The 23,251-nt window shown below is 42.9% G+C and overlaps 1 protein-coding gene across 1 annotated transcript in view; it reads right to left on the bottom strand.

The window, feature by feature from the left end:
- Nucleotides 1–23,251, bottom strand: part of ATM (ATM serine/threonine kinase) — a 293,334-nt gene that overhangs the window by 261,418 nt on the left and 8,665 nt on the right. The window contains 4 exon segments of the mRNA XM_030202389.1: nucleotides 2,051–2,196; nucleotides 2,454–2,563; nucleotides 2,653–2,756; nucleotides 19,861–19,919. Coding sequence (XP_030058249.1) covers nucleotides 2,051–2,196; nucleotides 2,454–2,563; nucleotides 2,653–2,724 — 328 coding nt within the window. The 5' untranslated portion in view covers nucleotides 2,725–2,756; nucleotides 19,861–19,919.

Raw genomic sequence — 23,251 nt, 5'->3', positions numbered from 1 at the left:
TATAGTTTTATTCGGAGTAAAGACTTTCAGAAATATGTTTTTATGGAGTCTTGTGAGAGGGATTTGAATTGTGAGTTGAGTGTGAGTGAATGGCGAGCGGTATGTTTGGAGGTTAAAAAAACATCTCCCTGTGTATTGCTGAAGGAGAATGCCTATAAGGTACTCGCTCGATGGCATTATACTCCTGTGAAAATTCATGCTAAGTTTTCTGCAGTACCAGACTTCTGTTGGAGATGTGGGATAGACAAAGGGACTCTTTTACATATTTGGTGGGATTGTGGACCAATATGAATCTTTTGGATTACAGTGACACAGACACTTTCCACTGTGTTAGGTACTGTTTTCCTCTTGGACCCTAAATGGTGCTTATTAGGGTTCGGTAACAGGAGGGGCCATAAATGGTAGCGACGTTTTAAATGGATTTGCCTAGTGGCTGCAAATTCTCTAACTGCTGTGCATTAAAAACATATAGATGGTCCCACACCCATGGACTGGGGTTTGAAATCAACACTTCTTGGAGAAATGGAGTGCATGACTGCTAAAAGATTAGGGCATTTTGATCCAGCTGATGATGAACGGACTCACCTGGACCATTTGTTACAAATTGTGCATTCTTCATAGCAGGGGTGGGGGGTAGGATGGGGGGTGTTAAGGAGGGGCAATCTATGGCTCTGGGGCACTGAAGATTACCTGGGTCCCAGCTCTCAGGGGTACAAATATGTTGGTTGGGGTTTGTTGGGGGTACAACTTTGGTTAATTCACATATGATGGTTGGTTCTCTGTTTTGGACTTGTTTAAATGCCTTTTATTGTATTGATGAAGCACCACTGACTATCTGTAACTCTTCTTGCAATAAAAATTTGTTACAAAAAAAAAAATCCATTGCGTGCAACTGCAATGAAGGCATGTACTGAGGTTGGGCATGCCCAGGACTTATGTGCACGTTAGAGAATGCATGCAGTTATGCACCTAAATGCTGAAGTTGGATGCAAGCACTTATACCAGACTTTGAGTTGGCATAAGAGCTTGTGCCTAAAGTTAGGTGTGCCAATATGGACTTATGCTAGTATTAACAGCAGCTCCACATGGAACTGCTTTAACAGAACTGATGCTTTGCACACAAATGTTTGGTGCCTAAACTTTGGGTGACCTTTCCTGAATTTACCTCTTAATGTTGTAAAGGTATTTTGTTAGATGTAATTGGTAAATAGTATTTAGTTAGGTTTTATTTGTTTTATTTTTAAGATAATAGAATTTCAGATATCAGACATTTATCCCTGATGCAGGGATCAGCTGGAACACAGCCGTGTTGGGTTTAAAAAAAAACAAAAACAACCCAAAACAAGGCAATTGGCTAACAAGATCCAACATGGAAAAGAACAGTAAGATAATAAAAAGAAAAGTTCATTTATTTATCCACTATGCTTGCTCTAAGTTGTTAAAAAACAGATGCCTGATATGGCCATGTTTCGCCAAGGGCTGCTTCAGGGGCATACAAAATATTGTAAAACACATATGTATAAAAACATATATTAGTAAAGTCATAAATATATTACCAACCATGTGCTGGAAAGGAAAAGCTCCATAGGGAAAACAGCAGTGAGGCGAAGGGAGGGAATTAGTAAATTCATGGGGCACCAGAAGCAGGGATCTGAAGATCTCCAGGTATGACTCTGCAGACTCAAACCATCTGCAAAGCTCAACTGGGGACCAGTTGACCAACTGGACCAGGAGCAAATCACCGCTGAAAAGTGTGTCCATCCAACTGCTGAAGGTAGAAAATACTGAGAAGCTGGACTGGATGCCAAAAGAGAGATGTCTCAGCTCAGTTTTCAGCTCTATCTCCACCTGCTTGTTGATGGACACAACAATCGCACAGGTTCTTGAATAGTGGGAAGCTACACTACGTAATGGAATATAGTTTCATAGTTTATTTTTTCTCAACCTGAGAACATTTTAGGCCTTAAGGCTGCACTTGGCTGTCATGGAATGAAACCAACTTTTTGTACATAAGCTTTCTGCATAAGATTATTATTCACATAGCACTAACTTTGATTGGCACATCTGATAAAATATTTCACCAAACTGCTGAGCTCTTGTATCCTTTTGTTCCTGGAGGCTTTTGTAGCACTGGACACATTTGCTTTAGCTAATTTAAGACTTTCTGTTTCTTTTTGGATGTATTTCTGAAGAAACCTGTATTGATATAAAACAAACACATCAAATGCACATTAAGTAAGAAGAAGAATAAGACAAATGTCACAGAATAGGACCACTGAAGCATAGCTTAGCAGTTTAGACATCCATAAACCAGCATTGAGATACTCATACATACTGCAAGAACATCTAAATCCCAAGTTTACAAAGCTAATTTTACCTCCTGCCTAACTGCATTTAAATAAGAATGCAAATAGTGAAAGAACAAAGAAGATCAAAAGAAATCAGTAAAGTACCTGAAGACAATATCCCAGTTGAGATTTCCATGTTTAGCATCAGAATTTCGATCCAAATCCCGAACAGTTTCAGAATCCCGCAGAAGACGTTTGAACTTCTCAATTTCTTTCTATAGAGGGTAATTTGAACAAGACACTTAATCTGCAGCCACTACACTCTTGATTTTATAATCACCAAAAAATTAAATTAGCTCAATACCCTTCTCTCTATAGCTCTGTCATTCTCAAGATGACGACAGCAGAGTAGCAGTTCATGTAGGGCTAGGCTCATGTTAAATGTAGAAGTCCTTGTAGAACAAGAACCTAACAAATAAAAACAAAAGATAAACACGGGTCTTGGTTATGGGTTATGGTTTTATAATAGCTAAGCAAACACCTTCAGTATGCCGCCAACTAGACTAGTACTGTCACAATCGGGCCAATCAAAACCATAACTTCTGGTTACATGGAGAAACATAAAATGCGTACAGCCCCTTGTGGCCTAATAATTCTTCTACTGAAAACCAGAAGGAAGCCACACTGAAAAATAACCAAACCTCGAAAAAATAATCTGAAATTACAGTTGCATTTTAGTTAATATGCAGATGAATGAAAGACCTCATTGAAACATCTCAGCAGATTAGGCTAATCTTTCTAGTGCACTAATTCCTGCATACTTTCTGTGTTCACTTTGTGTTCCTAATAAATTTAAATCTTAATTCCATTTCCAAACTTTTCTAATCATATAAATATATGAGCAGTACTGGCTATAAAAACTGTTTACAGTTCAAAGCCTTTCTAATTACATAATCAATACTGGGTGCAAAGAACATGGAGCTAGGAAAACAAATTTTAAACCCTACAAGACCATTATTTCACCCAACAGCATTCAGGCTTATTCAAGGGTATAAGCCCAACTCCTTCCTTTTCTTGAAATTTTAAATTAAACCAGCATGTTTTTGTTCCTAGAAACCAGCTTCTCTTGTTTATTTGTTCTGTTGAATAAGCATGGCATCTAACTCATATGTTCATATGATTACAAAAGTGTGGAACTGAAATTAAGATTTAAATTGAACACACAGAGTGTGTGCAGGAATTAGAGTACTTGAAGGGATTACACAAAAATGGCTCTGGGAGGGTTTTTTTTTTTTAAGACCAATGAAAGAAATGTTTAGCCTAAGAATTATTTCCCATTGGATACTGACAAAATATTTAGGCAGTAATGTTTCTGTGATATATTTTGTATTTTCAAATATATAAAATAACTATATACAGTGCGCTCCATTTAAGTGCACGTCAGATAAGCGCATGCTCTGTTTAACTGCATGCTGTACTTCGGTCCCGTTTTTGGCGCCATCAATTTCTATGGGGACAAACTTCAGTTTAGCGCACTCCTGATAAGTGCAAGATTCACTTATATGCATGGTTTAAGACCGCTCCTCTGCAGGAAAGACTCCGCATAAGCATGCGCACGGAATATGGAAGCCAATTGGCGCGTGACAAAGGGGCGGCAAATTTGAAATCTCGTTGGTCAACTGCCACAGGCAGAAGAAGTGAAAGAATGTTGTCAGAGTGTACACTGGAGTCGTCGTCGTAGCGCAACTGTAAGACTTTAACACTGGCTGAACAAATAGAAATTCTTAAAAAATTAGAAAACAAACGAAGTCAAGCATCTATTGCTAAAGAATATGGTGTCAATCCCAGTCAAATTTCACGTAAAAGCAGAAAGATCAGCTTCTAGAAGACTGGCAAAACAATACAAATCCACACCGGAAACTAAAATGGGCGGAAAAAGTTGAGGATGTAGAAGATGCTCTTCTTCGGTGGCTTTCTCAAGTCAGGAGCAGGCAGTTTCCTGTCAGTGGTCCACTGCTTATGGAGAAAGCTAATCAGCTAGCTGAAAGTCTTGGACTAACTAAATTCAAAGCCACTGTTGGATGGTTGGAAAGATGGAAGGAGAGGAACAACATAAAATTCAAGAAACAGCATGGTGAAAAACAAGATGCTGATGACTTTGGTGCTGAAAATTGGGTTATTTCAGTTTTTCCTACCATCTTGAACGAGTTTGCACCTCGTGACATTTTCAATGCTGACGAAACGGTCTCTACTGGCGAGTGACTGCTGATGGAACACTTGCATTCGAACAAGCCGAAACTACAAGAAGTAAAACGTCGAAGGACCGACTGACAATCCTCCTTTGCTGCAACATGGATGGGAGTGAGAAATTGGAACCATCGTCATTGGAAAGAAAACACACAGCTCCATTGCTTCAAGAATGTTAAGCGAATTCCTGTGTCATACGAGGCTAACGCAAATTCATGGATGACTAGAATCAAACAAAATAAAACATGGAAAAGAAAATAAGATGATACCTTTTTTATTGGACATAACTTAATACATTTCTTGATTAACTTTCGAAGGTTGCCCTTCTTCGTCAGATCGGAAATAAGCAAATGTGCTAGCTGACAGTGTATATAAGTGAAAACATTCAAGCATTACTATGACAGTCTGACAGGGTGGGAGGATGGGGGTGGGTAGGAGGTATGCATGGGGACATCAAAGCATATCATTGATAGTCTAACAGGATGGGTGTGGATAGGTGAGGGGTGGGGGTGATCAACAGAGACATACAGCTTTATGGTTTATAATGGGCTAGGAACCCCAGATCCTTGTTAAGTCCTTTCTGTTGGGTGTTAAAATATTCAATCATTCTGACTTCAAAGGTCTTACGTTCTTGTATGGTTTTAAAGTTACCTTTCAGGATTCTCACTGTGAAGTCACTGGTACAGTGTCCTGGTCCTGTAACATGTTGACCAACAGGTGTGGGAACCCTACTGGCACCAGTATTGTTCATGTGATGTCTTTGTAAATTGAATCTTGTCTTAAGCATCTGGCCTGTTTCTCCAATATAGCATCCTTCGTTACATTTTTTACACTGAATGATATATACCACATTGGAAGATGAGCAAATGAAAGATCCCTTCATGTTGAATATCTTTCCTTTGTGGATGACTTTGGGGTCCTGTGAAATATTTTGGCATAGTTTGCAACTGGATAAATTACAGGGAAGTGTGCCCTTCTGTTCCTTTTCAGTCTGTGATGGAAGTTTACTTCTGATTAGCTTGTGTTTTAAGTTGGGTGGCTGTCGGAGGGCCAGTACTGGTGGGGATGGGAATATCTCTTTCAGTAATTCATCCTCCTGGAGTATAGGTTGTAGATCTCTTATGATTTTCCTCAGTTTTTCCAGCTCTGGATTGTATGTCACTACAAGGGGGATTCTGTCTGTGGATTTTTTCTCCTTGTACTGTAGCAGATTCTCCCTGGGTGTTTTGAGGGAGGAGGCAATATTCTTGGAGATTATTTTGGGGTTGTAGCCTTTCTGTTTGAAGGATGCAGTCAGGCTTTTAAGGTGTCTGTCTCTGTCCCCTGGGTCAGAGCAGATACGGTGGTATCTTGTGGCTTGGCTGTAAATGATGGATCTTTTTGTATGTGAAGGATGGAAGCTGGAGTTGTGGAGGTAGCTGCATCTGTCTGTGGGTTTCTTGTATATAGATGTTTGTATACAGCCATCACTGATTGAGACCGTGGTGTCCAAAAAATTGACTTTTTCTGGGGAGTAGTCAATTTTGAATCTGATTGTAGGATGGTATGTATTGAAGGCAGAATAAAATTGTTTCAGAGTTTCTTTACCTTCCGTCCAAATCATAAAAATGTCATCGATGTACCGGTAGTATTTTAGAGGTTTGGTCTGGTGTGTATTCAGAAATGTCTCTTCCAGCTCAGCCATAAAAAGGTTGGCATATTGGGGCGCTGTCCAAATAATCGCAGTGCCCATTATTTGTAGATAGATATCATTGTTAAAGCGGAAGTAGTTGTGAGTTAAAATGAATTTGATTAATTTTGTAATAGTTTCTGGTGAGTATTGATGGTCCAGTGTGGATTTTTTTTAGGAGTCTTCCACGTGCAGCTATGCCATCCGCATGTGGAATGTTGCTGTATAGTGATTCTACATCCATCGTGACCAGAAGGGTGTTGGTCAACATTTTACAAGACCAGGACACTGTACCAGTGACTTCACAGTGAGAATCCTGAAAGTTAACTTTAAAACCATACAAGAACATAAGACCTTTGAAGTCAGAATGATTGAATATTTTAACACCCAACAGAAAGGACTTAACAAGGATCTGGGGTTCCTAGCTCATTATAAACCATAAAGCTGTATGTCTCTGTTGATCACCCCACCCCTCACCTATCCACACCCATCCTGTTAGAATATCAATGATATGCTTTGATGTCCCCATGCATACCTCCTGCCCATCCCCATCCTCCCACCCTGTCAGACTGTCATAGTAATACTTGAATGTTTTCACTTATATACACTGTCAGCTAGCACATTTGCTTATTTCCGATCTGACGAAGAAGGGCAACCTTCGAAAGCTAATCAAGAAATGTAAGTTATGTCCAATAAAAAAGGTATCATCTTATTTTCTTTTCCATGTTTTATTTTGTTTGATTTCTATTGATAACCTTAAGAGTGGACTAACACGGCTACCACACTCCTCTACTATGGATGACTGGAGAAATTTGGAAGCAGTGGCTAAAGAAGTTAGACACTAGAATGCGGGCACAAAACCGTCAGATTTTGCTGCTTTGTAATAATTGTGCTGCACACAGTGATGATGTCAGGCTGTCTAATGTCAAGGTGGTCTTCCTGCCACCAAACACTACCTCTCTGATCCAACCTATGGATCAGGGCATAGTAGCCAATTTCAAACAACATTATTGGGCTCTTGTGCTACGTCATCTGATGAGCGTTGTGGAAGACCAGACTGGCAAGGATAAACGTGCTGTTGAACTGGCTCATAATCTATCACTCTTTAGACTGGCAAGGATAAACGTGCTGTTGAACTGGCTCATAATCTATCACTCTTGGATTCCCTACATATGCAGAAAGAAGCCTGGAATCATGTTGCACAGGCAACCATTGTGAACTGCTACAAACGGGCAAGCTTTGTTAAGGATGTGGAGGGGGATGCAGCTGTTGCAAACGTGTCAGATGAAGAGATTATTGACATACCAGCCGGTGTTACTGAAGAGTAGTTTCATCACTACATAGCTGTTGATTACGATCTACAAACACCTGACGACAGCACTGATGTCCAGATATGCGCCTACACGCAGGCAACGGCTGATGATGATACAGATGATGAAATGAGCAGCGAGGCACATGCTGATGAAATTCAATAATCTCCTGTCACTTTTGCAAGAGCACTGGAGAGTCTCAACACCGTGAGGGCCTATCTGGAGGCCTCTGGATGTCAGTGCTATGACAGTTTTTACCGTCTGGCAGACGTAGTCTATAGAACTCACAGACACAAGAGTGTACAGAGGACTATGACTGATTACTTCAAATAAGCCTAATGTCAGTTAATGGAGACTGTATAACATCAGTTAACAGAGACTGTATAACGTCAGTTAACAGAGACTGTATACTGTACATATGTTTATCAGATGTCAAGCTTCTTTGGGTCACAACGGTTAAGTGCACGCTCCAGTTAACTGCATGTGTTTCTTTGGTTCCAGACCCTTGCACTTAAGCGGATTGCAATATATATATATAAATTTTTTTTTAAGTTCTAGCAAATAAAATATAAGCAACAGATCATGTAATGGATTGAGGAGAGAGGACGTATTTTCTCTGTCCTCCAGGGCCCCTTCCCCTAGCTTGATGGCAAAAGAACAGAAAAACAGTACTGGAGAAAATTTAGCAAAATATTTCCTATAACGTGTATGGACCTATTTGTGATGAAAGGAGATAAGGCGATGCCAGGGAAAACAGCCAAAAAAGAGACGGAGAAGCAGCGCGGGGTCGGAGACCCCAACATAGCGCTGAGCCCAGCAGTAGTGGCTCCGCCACTTTTCACGCCGCCGCAACTCCTGCAACTCACAGAAGCGGTGAAGACCGCGATGGAACCACAGCTAAATCACCTTTCAGAACAACTTTCTAGCCTGGAGGTCCCTTGTGGAAGACACGACTCGACGGACGGGTGAGCTGGAGGGGTGGGTTGCGGCGATAGAGGATACTGAGGCCAGTGCTGCGGTAACAATAAAAGAGCTCCAGCAGGCATTAAACAGCACGAACAACAAATAGATGATTTAGAAAATAGATCAAGAAGATCAAACCTCAGAATCATAGGAATACCAGAGACTGTTCCACATCATTCACTGCGTACATTGATCGAACGATGGATGAAAGCAGAATTTGCACTGTCGGACAGTGTGGGCCCTCTTTGTCTTGAGAGGGCGCACAGAATTGGACACAAGCCAAACGTGGGGAAACGTCCCCACATAGTCATAGTAAAAATCCACAATTTCTTTCATAAAGCTGAAATTTTGCGTGGAGTACAACTAAAATGGACTACGCTAACTTATGATGGCGCCAGTGTAAAGGTATTTCAAGACTATTTGGCTGCGCTTCAGGAACGCAGACGTTCTTTCGGGCCTATATGTAAGAGCCTAGCTTTCCCCGTGTCCCATCCCCCTCCTGCCCCCCTCTACCCCTCCTCCATTGCTCATCTACCCCTTGCTCATACCTCTCCTACTCCCTTCACCCTTCCCCATCTCTGCCTACCTATCTCTTATTATTCTGTTATAATTAACTTATATTTTCTCTATCAATACTCTGTAACCACATTATCATGTAAGATGCATTGAACCTGCTTTATGTGGGAAAGCGCGGGGTACAAATGTAGTAATAAATAAATAAAAGAAACAGATTCATGCTTAACTGCCCAGCGCAGCTAAAGATTTTACAGAACGGCACATGGAAAATATTCAGATCTTCACAGGAGGCGCAAGAATTTCTAAAAGACTCTTCATATTGAGACTGGAAACAACTGACTAATTGGAACTCCTATAACATGGGATTTCCCATGCATGATAATGTCGCATGTGGAGAGAGTGAGGGTGGTTAAGAGCACTAAAGTTTGGACATGCTGAGGTGGTGAGAATGAATGTTTTATGTTAAACAGGTTGAGAAGCTAGACATTTACATGATGCTGGAATGGTCTGTTCTGGGGAACCTGTTATACAATAAATGGAGGGGTAGTGGCTGGGGGGGGGCGGCCGTCATCGTTCGATCTCTGTCCTCCTAGCCGTATGGTGAGGGAGGAGTGGGCGGTGGACGATATGCGGGATTAAGAAGTTTTGACAGTATTTGTTACATTTGTACCCCACATTTTCCCACCTATTTGCAGGCTCAATGTGGCTTACATAGTACCGTACAGGCGTTCGCCAGTCGGTTGATAACAAATACAGGTTACATTGTGGTCGAAGTGAGGTAGGTGTGTATCAGGCACCATAAGGATGGAAGTGATGAAGATTGTATATTGTCCAGTACGATCATTGGTTGTGTTGTGTTGCTGGGTGTGGGGATTTACGTTGGATCAGTGGGGTAAGCCTTTTTGAAGAGGGTGGTTTTTAGTGATTTCCTGAAGTTTAGATAGTCATGGATTATTTTCACAGCTTTTGGGAGTCCATTCCACAGTTGTGCGCTTAAGCAGAAGTTGGATGCATAAATTGTTTTGTATTTCAGTCCTTCGCAATTTGAGTAATGTAGGTTTAGGTATGATCGTGATGATCTGAATCTGTTTCTGGTTGGTAGATCTATGAGGTCTGTCATGTATCCTGGGACTACGCCATAGATAATTTTGTGGACCAAGATGCAGATTTTGAAGATGATCCGTTCTTTGATTGGGAGCCAGTGTAGCTTTTCTCAGAGGGGTTTAGCGCTTTAGAAGTGTGTTTTACCAAATATCAGCCTGGCAGCTGTGTTTTAGGTGGTCTGGAGTTTTTTTGCGAGTTGTTCTTTACATCCCGCATAGATTCCGTTGCAGTGGTCTGTATGGCTTAGGACCACTGATTGTATTAGGTTTCGAAAAATTTCCCTTGGCTCGTAATCTATCACTCTTGGATTCCCTACATATGCAGAAAGAAGCCTGGAATCGTGTTACACAGGCAACCACTGTGAACTGCTACAAGCGGGCAAGCTTGTTTTATTTGTTTGCGTTTCCACATTGAGTAAAACATTTTCTTTATTACGGAGTTAACTTGGCTCTCAAGGGTAAGGTTGCGATCGATTATGACACCGAGTCTGAGGTAGGGAGGGTGTGTTCTGGGGTATTTATGGATGTGGGTTTGTACTTGTTATGTTATGATGAGAGGATGAGGCAGTGTGTTTTTTCAGTGTTCAGTTTCAATTGGAGTGAGTTTGCACAGGAGTCCATGATGTTCCGGCCGTCATTGATTTCATTGGTTATTTCATTGGTCATTTCAGTCATGACTTAAGGGAATGTAGATTGTGACATCATCTGCATAGATGAACGGGTTGAGGCCTCGGTTGGATAGGGACTTTGCCAGTGGGATCATCATCATGTTGAAGAGTATTGGTGATAATAGTGATCCTTGAGGTACTCCACAAGTAGCTTTCCATGGTGGTGATATGTTTGCGTTTGATTTTACTTGGTATTTCTAGTGGTTAGAAAAACCCTTTATCCAGTTAAGTACATTTCCATCAATCCCGAAGTGGCCGAGTTTTAGTAGTATATTTGTGTTTACCACGTCGAATGCACTCAACATGTCGAATTAGAGGGAGAAGTATACTTGTACCGTGGCTATTTCTTGCTTGAATTTGGCCAGGAGAGTGGCTAGGACAGTTTCAGTACTATGGTGGGGCGAAATCCTGTGCTTAGCGGAGATTGAATGGCAGAGCGGTGCTGGGAGGCGGGTGTCTAGTGCTGGGCAGACTTATACAGTCTGTGCCCTCAAAAAGACAGATACCAATCAAGGTAAGGTATACACAAAAGTAGCACAATATGAGTACCTTGTTGGGCAGACTGGATGGACCGTGCAGGTCTTTTTCTGCCATCATCTACTATGTATTCGTAAGCTGTTTGGTCACCAAGCTCTCCATCAGTTTGACTACTAGTGGGATAGACTCACTGGGCGGCTTGGTGTCTTTAGGTATTGGGTGAGTAGGATGGTATCATATTCCTAGGGGAAGAGATCTTGTTGTAGCCTGAATGTTAAGGTGGGATGTGAGGTCTGCCATGAAGCGGTCGGGGGGCAGATTTGAAGTAGATGACTGGGACATATATCCCTGTGTGCAGTGGGTCTTGGCAAACCTATGAGTTCCTTTTGGAACTGATTCAGCGGTGAGGGGAGTAAACGTGACCAGATACGTCAACTGGACATCCACCAGGGATTAGGTCCAGATCGTTGAAGAACTTTTCAATGTCAGGTTGTGCTGAGGAAGTGTGCGGCGTAGTTCATATATTTTTTCGTTAAAGTAATTAGCGAGTTTGTCTGCGGATGGGATGTCTGTGTTGGTCTTGGGTGATAGGAGTGGTTCTAGTAGCTATTTACGAGTTGAAATATGTTTCTTCAGACCTTTGTAATCCGGTCTTATTTTAGTTTTGTAATAGGACCTTTGGTTTGTCTTATAGCATATTTGTAGTTTCTATGTTTTTGCTTCCATGCATTGAGTGTGTGTTCATCTTTGTCTTCTCCATGCTCGTTCAAGTTTCCTGGATTGTGTTTTGAATTTTTTTAATTCGTCATCTGAACCACAGTATCGAGTTTTGTCTTCTTGGATATTCTTGTCTTCAGTGGTGCTATTTTGTTAGTACACTTCTGCATCTATCCTGCCCACTGATTGAGGTAGTGTATGGAGTCTGTTCGTGTTTTCCATTTGTTGTCATATATCAGTTGCCAGAATAGTGTGAATCTATTTGCTCTCTCGTGGTGTTAAGTTTGTGTGTGTTGGTGTATGGTTTAGTCCCCTTCTTCCGCCAGTTTTGGATAGGTTCAATTTATAGTGGTCGGTCCAAGGTGTTTTGTCCATTTGATGTCTGTTATTAATAGGTTGTGATCTGTGGACAGTTTTTGTGATAAGAGGTCTAGTGTTTGTCCCTTGATGTGGGTAGCTTGCCATGTGAGGTCATTTGCGATCCCATGACTGGTAGGAATTCTTTGCATTCATGTGCATTGGTGGAGTTGGGGTCTTCTAGATGAAGGTTTATGTCACCTAGTATTAATATATTGGAGTTGTTTAAACAAGTGTTTGAGATGAAGTCCGTGAAAATAGGTTGGCTTTTGTTTCCGTTGCCGGGCGGTCAGTAAAACAGGACGCAGTTCAGATGATCAGTCAGGGATTTGTTATGGATTCTGAATGATGCAATTTCTAGTTGGGGTGTTATGGATTCGGCAATGGTTTCTGGTTGGGGTGAATGGGTTCGATAGATTAAGCTATGCCTCCTCCTCCTCTCTTTTCCATTCTGTCTGTCAGTGAGTGATTTTGTAACCTGGAGGACATAATTACAAGGATTATGGGGTCCTTTTGATCCATGTTGTTCGTTGATGAAGGTAAGATCAAGATTTCTGAGCTGATCCAGTCTGATATTGTCATTGTTTTGTTAACTACAGACCTAACATGAATGTAGCCCACTTGGATATTTTGGTATGGGGTTGCTAGGTTTGATGATATGTGGATTTTTGTTAGTTGCCGTTCCTTGGGTGGTGTGTGTTTGTTGTGATCTTTCCTTCCGTTTGTTTGTGTTGTCCGTATTAGATAGTCTTCCTTTGATTTGATGGGTGTCAATTTGGTGAAGTGTTTGATCAGCTTTTGGTGATTTTGTAGGGTGGTATGATATTATTTTCTGTAAGTGGGATGGATAGTGTTAGGAGGATCAGTGAAAGGAATAGATGTTAGGGGAGTATTTTGATTGTATCATTTTGGCGTAAACAACAGAAAGGTAGAAGGTCAGAGTGTGTCTATGTAAAAGGTAGATGGCAGAGAAAACTGGGGCACAAGCGAGTGGAGTCGGAGTGGGGTCTCCCTATGACAAGCCGGGGAGCTGGGCAGCAGGTCCCCATTAATAGAACTTCAATGATGTGCAAGATCGCTGAATAGCAGTAGTGACGCAGGTTAATACAACTAGGTTTATCACATGGAATGTGGGGGGAATAACTACCTCGATTAAGCGGGCTAAAATATATCTGCATTGGAAAAGGCGTAAAGCAGACATAGCATGTTTACAAGAGACCCGTCTAACGAAGGAAGGACATCAAAAATTGAAACAGACCTGGTGGGGGAGGTTTTATGCTGACTCTGCAGAAGGGGACAAAGAGGAGTGGCCATATTGGTTAGAAAGGGGCTGCCAGCTAAAACCCAGTTAATAACATGAGACCCATTTGGTCGCTACATGCTACTGCATCTCTGGTTACAGAATAAGGAATACCTCGTGGTAGCTTTATATGGGGCCTAACCTATATGGACCAAGCATTTTACAACCACCTTATACAACTATATACCCCATATCAATCTCTCACCTAACGATATTAGGTGATTTTAACAATAGCAGACCCTTAATTGGCTTGCTCGGTTCCTACAAGGGCACATAGAGGGAGGCCTAGATCATGGGCTCTCTCGACGGTTCATGAGGTCCCTTAACATAGTGGATGCGTGGCGCACTCTCCATCCAGGAGAACGTGATTTCACGCATCTGTCTCGGGCTCATGGCACCTTTTCCCGCATAGACTACATCCTGGTAGACAAGAGGTTATTCCCGAGGATGCGGGCGGCAGGAGATAGGTCCGGCTGAAGTGTCTAACCATGCTATGGTATAGGATGGACCTGAAAGCCCCGAATTACTATCAGGGTCGGGCGGGCTGACGGTTTCCTTCCTATCTATACACAGATGGAGAATTTTGCAAAATATATTCAGAAGAAGTGGGAGGACTTGTACATTTTAACAAGGCACATGAAAATCAACCCACCCTATTTTTGGTCAACAGCTAAGGCGGTGCTGAGGGGAAAGGTGATAGCATTTGTGCAAGGCTGCGAGAAAAAAGCCTCAGCCGTCATAATTAACTTAGAAAAGCAGCTCAAGAGGGCCAAGCGCAGATTTATTCACACACCAAGCAAAGCAACGCGGTGAGCAACTGCATGTGGCTCAGATAACACTGAACACGGCTACTTTTCAAGAGAGAGGCACTAGCGCGCTTGTATACAGCAAATATAGACTCCAAAGGTTTGGAGATAAAACAGGCACCAATCTGGGCATGTGTAGTAAAGGAACATGGGGGGAACAGAGTGATAACGTCTATAAAAGATCATAGGGGTAGTGTCCAAACAAAAGCGAAGAGGGTGGCACGGGGTTTTCAAGAATATTTCAGCAAATTATATGACTGCATACAACACCTAGTCTGACAGAGGTAGAGAAGTATTTAGCATCGGCAGACATGCTGCGCTTGAGCCCACAGGAGGTACGGAGATTGAACGCACCAATAACGGGGAAGGAAGTGCAAGAGGTAATTAAAACAATACCTAGACACTCGGTTCCTGGTCCCGATGGGTTCACAGGAGAATTTTACAAACTATTACCTCCAATTGCACTAGGAGCACTGCATGCCTACTTGGAGGTTTTGGTAGAGAGAAAAGAGCTCCCAGCACACGCAAATACGGCACTAATTACGCTACTTCCGAAGCCGGGACACACAGAAGACCGGGCAGACTCATACCGGCCGATCTCCTTACTAAACATTGATGTTAAGATATTGGCTAAGATCTTAGCAAATCGGCTAGCGGGGTGTTTACCCAGGTTAATAGGGCAAGAGCAAGTCGGCTTTGTTAAATGTCGCCAATCAGTGGTCAATGTACGGCGCTTGTTGCTGGCAATGGCTCAATGCCAACAAACCAACACCTCTGCAGTACTCATTAGCCTAGATGCAGAAAAGGCTTTCAACAGGGTGGGCTGGGATTATTTGTTTGGGGTGTTACAATACATGGGCTTTCAAGGCTGGTACTATCAGGCAGTACAGGCCCTATACACAGACCCCAAGGCCTCGTTGCTAATGGTGTAAGGACTGTGCAGATCCCTATTAGGCGAGGTACTCGTCAGGGGTGCCCTCTGTCCCCCCTGCTATTCCTGCTATCAATAGAGCCATTGTTAAGAATCCTAAAAAGGGAGAAAGGGGTGGCTGGGATTGAAGTTGAGTGGAGAGATAGTGAAAACATTGGCATTTGCTGATGACCTGTTGGTGGTGACAGGCACCCCAGACACTTCTCTGCCATTACTGTTGGATAGGGTGGAACATTACAGCTTAATATCAGGCTTTAAGGTAAACTTACAGAAAACTCAACTACTACCAATAATACAGGATGAAGAAGCTCAGGGTTAAGAGAACTATTCTTTGGCGTGGGCAGAGGGGAAAATTAAATATTTGGGAATGCAGATCCCACAAGATTTGTCACACCTTTGTGTGTTAAATGTTAGCAAACTGTATGAGGACAGTGCTTCCAAGTTAAAGGTGTGGCAGGCATATCCACTCTCATTATTAGAGAGAATTTCGTTATATAATATGATGATTGTGCCACACTGGTTATACGTATTTCAAACTTTACCTACATACCTCACACATCAGGACGAAAAAAAACTGAATAGCATGTTGCAAAAATATCTTTGGAAAGGGAGAAGACCGAGGCTACCTTTGTCGACTTGCCAGATACCAGTAGAATATGGGGGACTGGGCCTTATGAACTTGAGATACTTAACTATTGCGTGTGGCATGAGACATGTTAATGATTGGTATCGCAGAACAAATGACTTTTCAGCTACTAACATTGAGCTACACCTGTTTGGCCATACACACTTCAGTTGCCACTTGCATGGATTGGGAAGAAAAGGTCCGGCAGTACTAAAGAGCACCTTCATTCTGCCAACAGCCAAATCGGTCTGGAGATGGATATGTAAAGTTCATCATTTTTCACCCAGTGCTACGCGCCATATATCGCTATTTGTGTCAACCCAGATTTCCTACCGGGATCGCTCTATAAAGTATTTGACAGATGGAGGAGACAAGGCTTGGAATACTTATGCCATATGCTAACAGAGGAAGGTCAGATTAAGGCATTTGCGGAACTACAAGAGCAATACTCAGTGCTGCCCACAGATTACTTTTATTACTGCCAATTGAAACATTATATCTCTAGTTTATCATGGGAAGCTTTAACGGAAGATGTGCGAGAGGAGATAGCCAGATAGGCTCGGCATTTTCTTTAGGAGCACAACAGAAAGTGCCAATGTTGTTTCATCATAAGCATATCCGAGATACAATAACAGAATTAGATTTTGTAGCATATGCAGCAACGTGGAGTAAAGACTTGGCTATTACAGTATCTCCCACAGTATTTAAAGAGCATGTATTGACATTACGTAAAACTTCCATTATAGCAGAACACTGGGAATTACAATACCGTTTTGCTCTGCGTCTACACATACCCCCAAGACGGGCATTCTATATGGGCCTGTCCCCTGATGGGGCTTGCATAAAGTGTGGAAGGGAAGGAGCAATGCTGGCTTACATGTTCTGGTCATGTCCGAAAGTAGCTACCTTTTGGGAAAATCTCCTTCAACAGATTTCGCACATGTGGTCAGTGGGATGGCATTATGACCCATTATTACTATTTGGCAGGCCTAGACTAGGCCCTCTGCTCCCGAGGGGCTTTTTACAGAGTTTGTGAAATGTGCAACTATCATGGCCAAAAAAACTATCCTTATAGACTGGCTTACCACGCAGGCGCCTTCAGTTCAGAAATTGCGTATTCAGATAAGTACATAAGTAATGCCATACTGGGAAAAGACCAAGGGTCCATCGAGCCCAGCATCCTGTCCACGACAGCGGCCAATCCAGGCCAAGGGCACCTGGCAAGCTTCCCAAACGTACAAACATTCTATACATGTTATTCCTGGAATTTTGGAGTTTTCCAAGTCCGTTTAGTAGCGGTTTATGGACTTGTCCTTTAGGAAACCGTCCAACCCCTTTTTAAACTCTTCTCTGAATGGAACATTTAGCAACATACAGACTCCCCCCCACTAGGAGTACAACAATTTCAAAACTGATGGTCTCCATTCTGGGAGACTCTCACTCCGGCAGTGAAAGGACAACTCTTGAACTTGTAATCTCTGCATGGACTCACAATGGACTAGGGCCTTTATAGCTTGGAAAAGGAGTGGGAGGGGAGAGGGGAGGGGGTTAGGATGGGAAGGAGGAGGAGAGATTGATGGGAATTCATGAAAACGGTGCCAGTGATCTGGTTTTGTATTAGTTGGAATATCATAAAATGACTTGGTATATGCAGTGAGAATAGGGGGGAGGGTGAGAGGCGGAATTAAGGGAAGGAGAAACTGGGGGGGGGGAAATTTGATGATGTGATTACTGCTTATGTTATCTACACTAATTTGGTTGTAGTTGTAAAATTACTTCTATTAATATGTTGATAGAGATGTTTGATTACTTTGTGGATTCATCAATAAAAATTATTGAAACATAAAATACAAGCAAAAAGTATTTCAATAGAAAAACAAATTCTAGAACAAGGGTCATGAGGTTGAAAGAGGGTAGCTACAAGAAATGTAAAACACCGCTTACCTGAAGCAAGTTTTCTTCATGAACAAGATTAATCAGACACACAAGTGAATTTAGTTATTGCACAATGAGGAACCCAGACCACAGAACTAGTGTAAATATTTGACCTAAGGTAAGAAGATGGTGACCATGTAAGACGACTCACCCGCTGGAGCTCCAGGAGAAGCCAGGGACAGCTGGTTCCTACGGGCGTGTGGAGCCAGTCTGAACCCAGGTGTAACCAGCAACCTCACCTGCTTATTACACGGGCGATACCACAGCAGCACTGAGTCCCGAACAAGGAGACTGCAACGTTGCCTGCTGCCCGGGAAAAAGCCACGGCACATCTCCTGGAGGCCACGCCGGTCTGCATCAGACGTAAGCAGCAGGGCTCCACAGACGAGTGCAGTCAGCCCAAACCGTGAACAGCCACCAATCTCACCTGCCAACTCCACGGGAGACACCGGAACAGCACTGTGAACCTCAGCAGAGAAGCTAAGGAGTTGCTTGCAGCTCGGAAAAGTCACAATACCCCTCCTGCAGCCACGCCAGCCTGCACCAGTCCAGGATGGCAGTGTGTAGAGGCCGACTGGACCAGGCCGAAAGATCAGATCAACCGGACACAAAGCGGCCAGCCAGAGTCGCCCACACAATCAACCCCTTGGCTGAGGAGACTGAATACTGGTGATACAGTGTACACCCTTCCTTCATCCGAGCCCGGCGACCACGTGGAGTGGGCTCACTAAGAGACTGAACCAAGAACGCCGCAGGTGGAACCTCTGCTGTATCATCAGGGAACCGACCGGCACGTTCTGAGGCGAGTCTATCCTGTCCTCCCACCCTACCCCTCGAGGACAGCAGGAAGGCAGCCAAACTGCCCGGGCTATCGCCAAGGTCACGACAGCTGGCAGACGCCAAGAACGCCAACCAGGAATGCTGAAGGACACCTTCGAATGCAATCATCCGGCCAAAGACCCAACTACATTACAAATATAGGAACAACCGCTGATGCAAGAGAGGGTCCACAGAACTGAAAAGGAAATTGTGACGGCCAGCAGCTGCAACCAAAGCACCTGCATAACCAGATCTACCAAGGGCGGCAGCAGGAACGGAAAGAAGTGAGTACCTAAGAGGATCAGCAGGTCAATACAAAGGTACTGAGAAAATACCTAACTGATTCACTCTTACTAAATAATTGACTCAAAAGAAATAAGAATGGTAGGAAGATAATGTAATCCTTATTTTTCTTACAAGGTACCATTTATTAAAACTACCAACTGTAAGGCACTGTTATTAAAATTATCTACTGTACTGAAGAATGGCAAGAAACCAAGGTAATGCTAATTTTTCTTACAAAGGTACCGGGTTGCTGGCTACAGTAAGTTGGCGTCAATGCTGAACAAAATCATAGGGTAGAACTACATATCTCATCCCACTTACACAAGAAATCCTCGCTGTCTGTGTCTGGAAGCCGTGGACTATCAAAGATTCCAGACCAGAACTTTGAAAGGTAATGTAGGCTAGAAGCATTTAAGAGAATAAAACTAAGATCTGTTACAGAAATACCAGCAGGCCAATAAAAGAATATGATGAACTAATGTCTACAAGTTACTTTTGGGGGCAATTTCTCTAACTGGGTTATTTTTGTGCATACCATGACAGTAATGAACCTTATTCCTAAGACAAAAGTATGTGGAGTATGATCTCAGTCTCTCACCTGTATGAAAAGCATGTTGCTGCACAAAAGAACTGATGCTTTTCAGTGGGTACTACTACTATTTATCATTTCTATAGCGCTACAAGGCATACACAGCACTGTACACCATACACAAAAAAAGACAGTCCCTGCTCAAGCCATGCATATGCATCCTACTCTTTCAAAGTAGAAGTTGCTGAAACATTTGATATCTGTGAAGGAACAGAAATAGTGGAAGATGTACCAGTGATATCAAGATCTACACACCTCAGTGATGTCTCTCTGATTTTGTTTTTGTAGTCAGATGTCTTGATGTCCACAGCATTCTATAAGAGCAACGGCAAATCCAGTTAAAAAGTCAGGAAAACAAAAGATAGCAGCACAGCATGTGTCTCTCTTTTGATTATTCTACTTACTTTTGGACACTGAAATAGTGAAAACAAAAATGGCATTAAGACCGATATTTTTTGGTCACACATAAAAAGAGAGGTTCACTACTGGAGAGCATCTCAGAACACAGAGATTTTGCAGGCTTTAAGCTGAACCCCCAGAAGTCGGTTGCACTGCCGTCTGATGCGGCGACTTTGGGGGCACACTTTCCCCCTCCAACGGGCAACTGGCATGTTTTGTTACCGGGGGGTGTAGTTGAGTATGGCTCTGTAAACGTTTCCCAATTTTTGGAAAAGACCAGACGTCAGCTGGAAGCCTGGCATACATTACCTTTGTCGTTGATGGAAAGGATAATCTGATTAGCATGACTGTGTTTCCCAAGTGGCTCTATCTACTTCAAACTGTTCCCCTACGGTTATTGAAAAATGGATCTTGTTCACCTTGATAGGTTGCTTGCTAGATTCTGCTGGGCGGGGAAGAAAGCTAAAAGATCTGACTCCCTTGACTGATGGATAATTGGGCTATAGGAGGTCTTGGTTTACCTAACATTAGGCTATATACTATTACATGCCTCTTACGACATTTGACTGGATTACTGGGGATCAGGATTACACTCCTATTTCTTACGAAACAGCATTGTTTTCTCCTTACCACTTCCTTTCCTTACTACAAGCTTCCTATCAGACGATGCCACATCTTTATGGTTTAAGTATGCTTCTCCGTCCTAAAAGTGATGAATGGAACTTTTTGGTTAGCTTGCTGGGAGGTGACCAGCAGAGTACCAATCAACTGCTTCTTCGTGGTAATTCTGATTTCGTGTCCACAAGAGAAAATAGTGCACTTGTCAGATGGGAGGCTAGGGGATTGCTTTTCTTGGAACATGTGATTATTTCAGAGGGCACAATAAAGTCCTTAGATGATCTCATCCCCATAAATACCAGGGTATGGGGAGACCGTTTTGCTTATTGTCAGCTGAAACATTACTGTCACGAAATGCCTAGCCACCCGCCTGGGGTTACCCCGCTGCAACTTAGAGGGTCTATCCACAGTACAGGTCCGCTTGCACCTGTCACTAGTGCACTACACTAACACCCTCCTCCCACCAACTGGGTCACAACTGCCTCTGGGTGAGTTTCCCGCTCTCCATTTATCCCCAGTGTTTTCTAGGTTACTGGAGCCACACTCCCAGTGGTGCCACAGTTCCCGGAAAGCACTCACAAACCCACCAGGATTCTTTATTAGTCCAGACAGGCAGAACAAACAAACAAACATGTTTATTCTCAAACTGGAGCAATGAACAAAAAAAATATGCAATTAGCATACAATAACAATTGAACTATGGATCAATTATAACACTAACAAAACATTTGCTTACTGGCTAAACAATACCTGGGAAGATAAGGATATATAATTGTTCACAGAGCCTTAGCAAAGAGATCTGTCTCCCTCTTTGTCCAGGCTAAGACTGAAGCAACAGTCAGTACTACTGGGTAATTTCAAACTCCAGGCCAATCAGAACCCAAATAAAAACTGGTTACATCACTATAGGCACTTCCTAGTATCTACCGTATTTTTCGGACTATAAGATGCACTTTTTTCCCCCAAAATTTGGGAGGAAAATGGGGGGTGCGTCTTATAGTCCGAAGGTAGAGATTTCCCTCTTTCCCTCCGAGTTCGGGATCGCCCTCCCCCCCGGCCCTGTCACCACTTCTCCCTACTCACGTCACGCGATCTTCCCTGGTGGTCTAGTGACGTCGGGGCAGGAAAGAGCCCCCTCTTTCCTGCCCCGACGTCACTAGACCACCAGGGAAGATCGCGTGACGTGAGTAGGGAGAAGTGGTGACAGGGCCGGGGGGAGGGCGATCCCAAACTCGGAGGGAGGGATTCGGACAAGACGCACCGGAGCACCTAAGTTTTAGAGGAGGGAAAAAGGAAAATTTTTTTTTTCCTATTTCCCTCCTCTAAAACCTAGGTGCGTCTTATGGTCCGGTGCGTCTTATAGTCCGAAAAATACGGTATATGCCAAATAAAGACAAGTCAGTCCTCTGTAACAGCTTTAAGCATAAACAAGCACCATCTGCTGGACAAACAGGAGAAATACACCAGAACAATACAGGAAAATATCCAATATTTTATTTATTGCATTTGTATCCCACATTATCCCACCTATTTGCAGGCTCAATGTGGCTTACATAGTTTTGTTAACATTGTCATTACATTTCACATGCTTAAAACACACTTGTTTCTTCACAATTACAATAGCAGTTAATTACGGTCGGCACTGGGGGCGAAGATGGGGGAAAAACTACAGGGTTGTTTTTTTTTAGTTCCTTAGTAGAAGAGAGACTATCTATTGCGGGCCTTCACAAGGCATTTAGAAGTCAAGTGGGAGACAAGGAGTATGGCTGGCTACGAGATCGATTTGAAATGGCACCTGGGTACCCCCTTACGGAACTGGAAGATATTTGTAGCTTTATGGAAAACGCCACAGATGGTGAAAACATCTACACTGCAAGAAACACACTTTAGATTCATAAACAGGGCATATATTTCCCAACTGCAACTATTTCATGAAGGGTTTTTAACCACCACACAGTGCCTTAAATGTACTGATAAGGAAAATTCATTCTATCATTCAGCCTGGAGCTGCAAGAAGATCCAGCTTTTCCGGAGTGAACTCCATCAATATCTAGGGCATACCCTTTACATGACACTTTCTTTACTTCCTCAGACTTATTTGTTGGGAATACCAAGACTCTGGGAGGGAAAGGGAAAATTACTTTTTAATTCGAAAATTGAGGTTGCTGGCAATTAAATGCATAATGCAGACCTGGGCATCTGCAGAAGCTCCATCATTCTGGAGTTGGTGGAAACAGGTGCATGCCTGTGCCATGTGGGAAGCTCAGGACGCCTCTTCCTCTCATAAACATACACAGAAGTTTTTGCTCATTTATTTTATTCACACACTGACACCTCTGGGTCATAGATTTTTTGTTAAATCAACTGCGCTTATAAAGAAGTGGCAGGAGCAGCATATGAGTTGAAGGTGGGATAAGGGGGACATGGGGGAGGGCGGGGAAGGGTACAGTCAGGATTTATATTTGAGCTTGGCTGGTTCCAGGAGACCAGAAGGAACCAGGTCTCCTGGAAATTTTTCATTGGGGAATAAGGTCTGGCTTCATCTAGCAATGCCATGGGGGGGGGGGGGGGGGGAGGGAGTAGGGATGTGCTTGGGGATAGGGAATGGGTTTCTTTCTATATTAGTAAG

Source organism: Microcaecilia unicolor, chromosome 4 (genome assembly GCF_901765095.1).
Source record: "Microcaecilia unicolor chromosome 4, aMicUni1.1, whole genome shotgun sequence".
NCBI lineage: Eukaryota > Metazoa > Chordata > Amphibia > Gymnophiona > Siphonopidae > Microcaecilia > Microcaecilia unicolor.
Note: the sequence above shows the minus strand (reverse complement) of the source record. Positions and strands in the feature narration are given on the sequence as shown.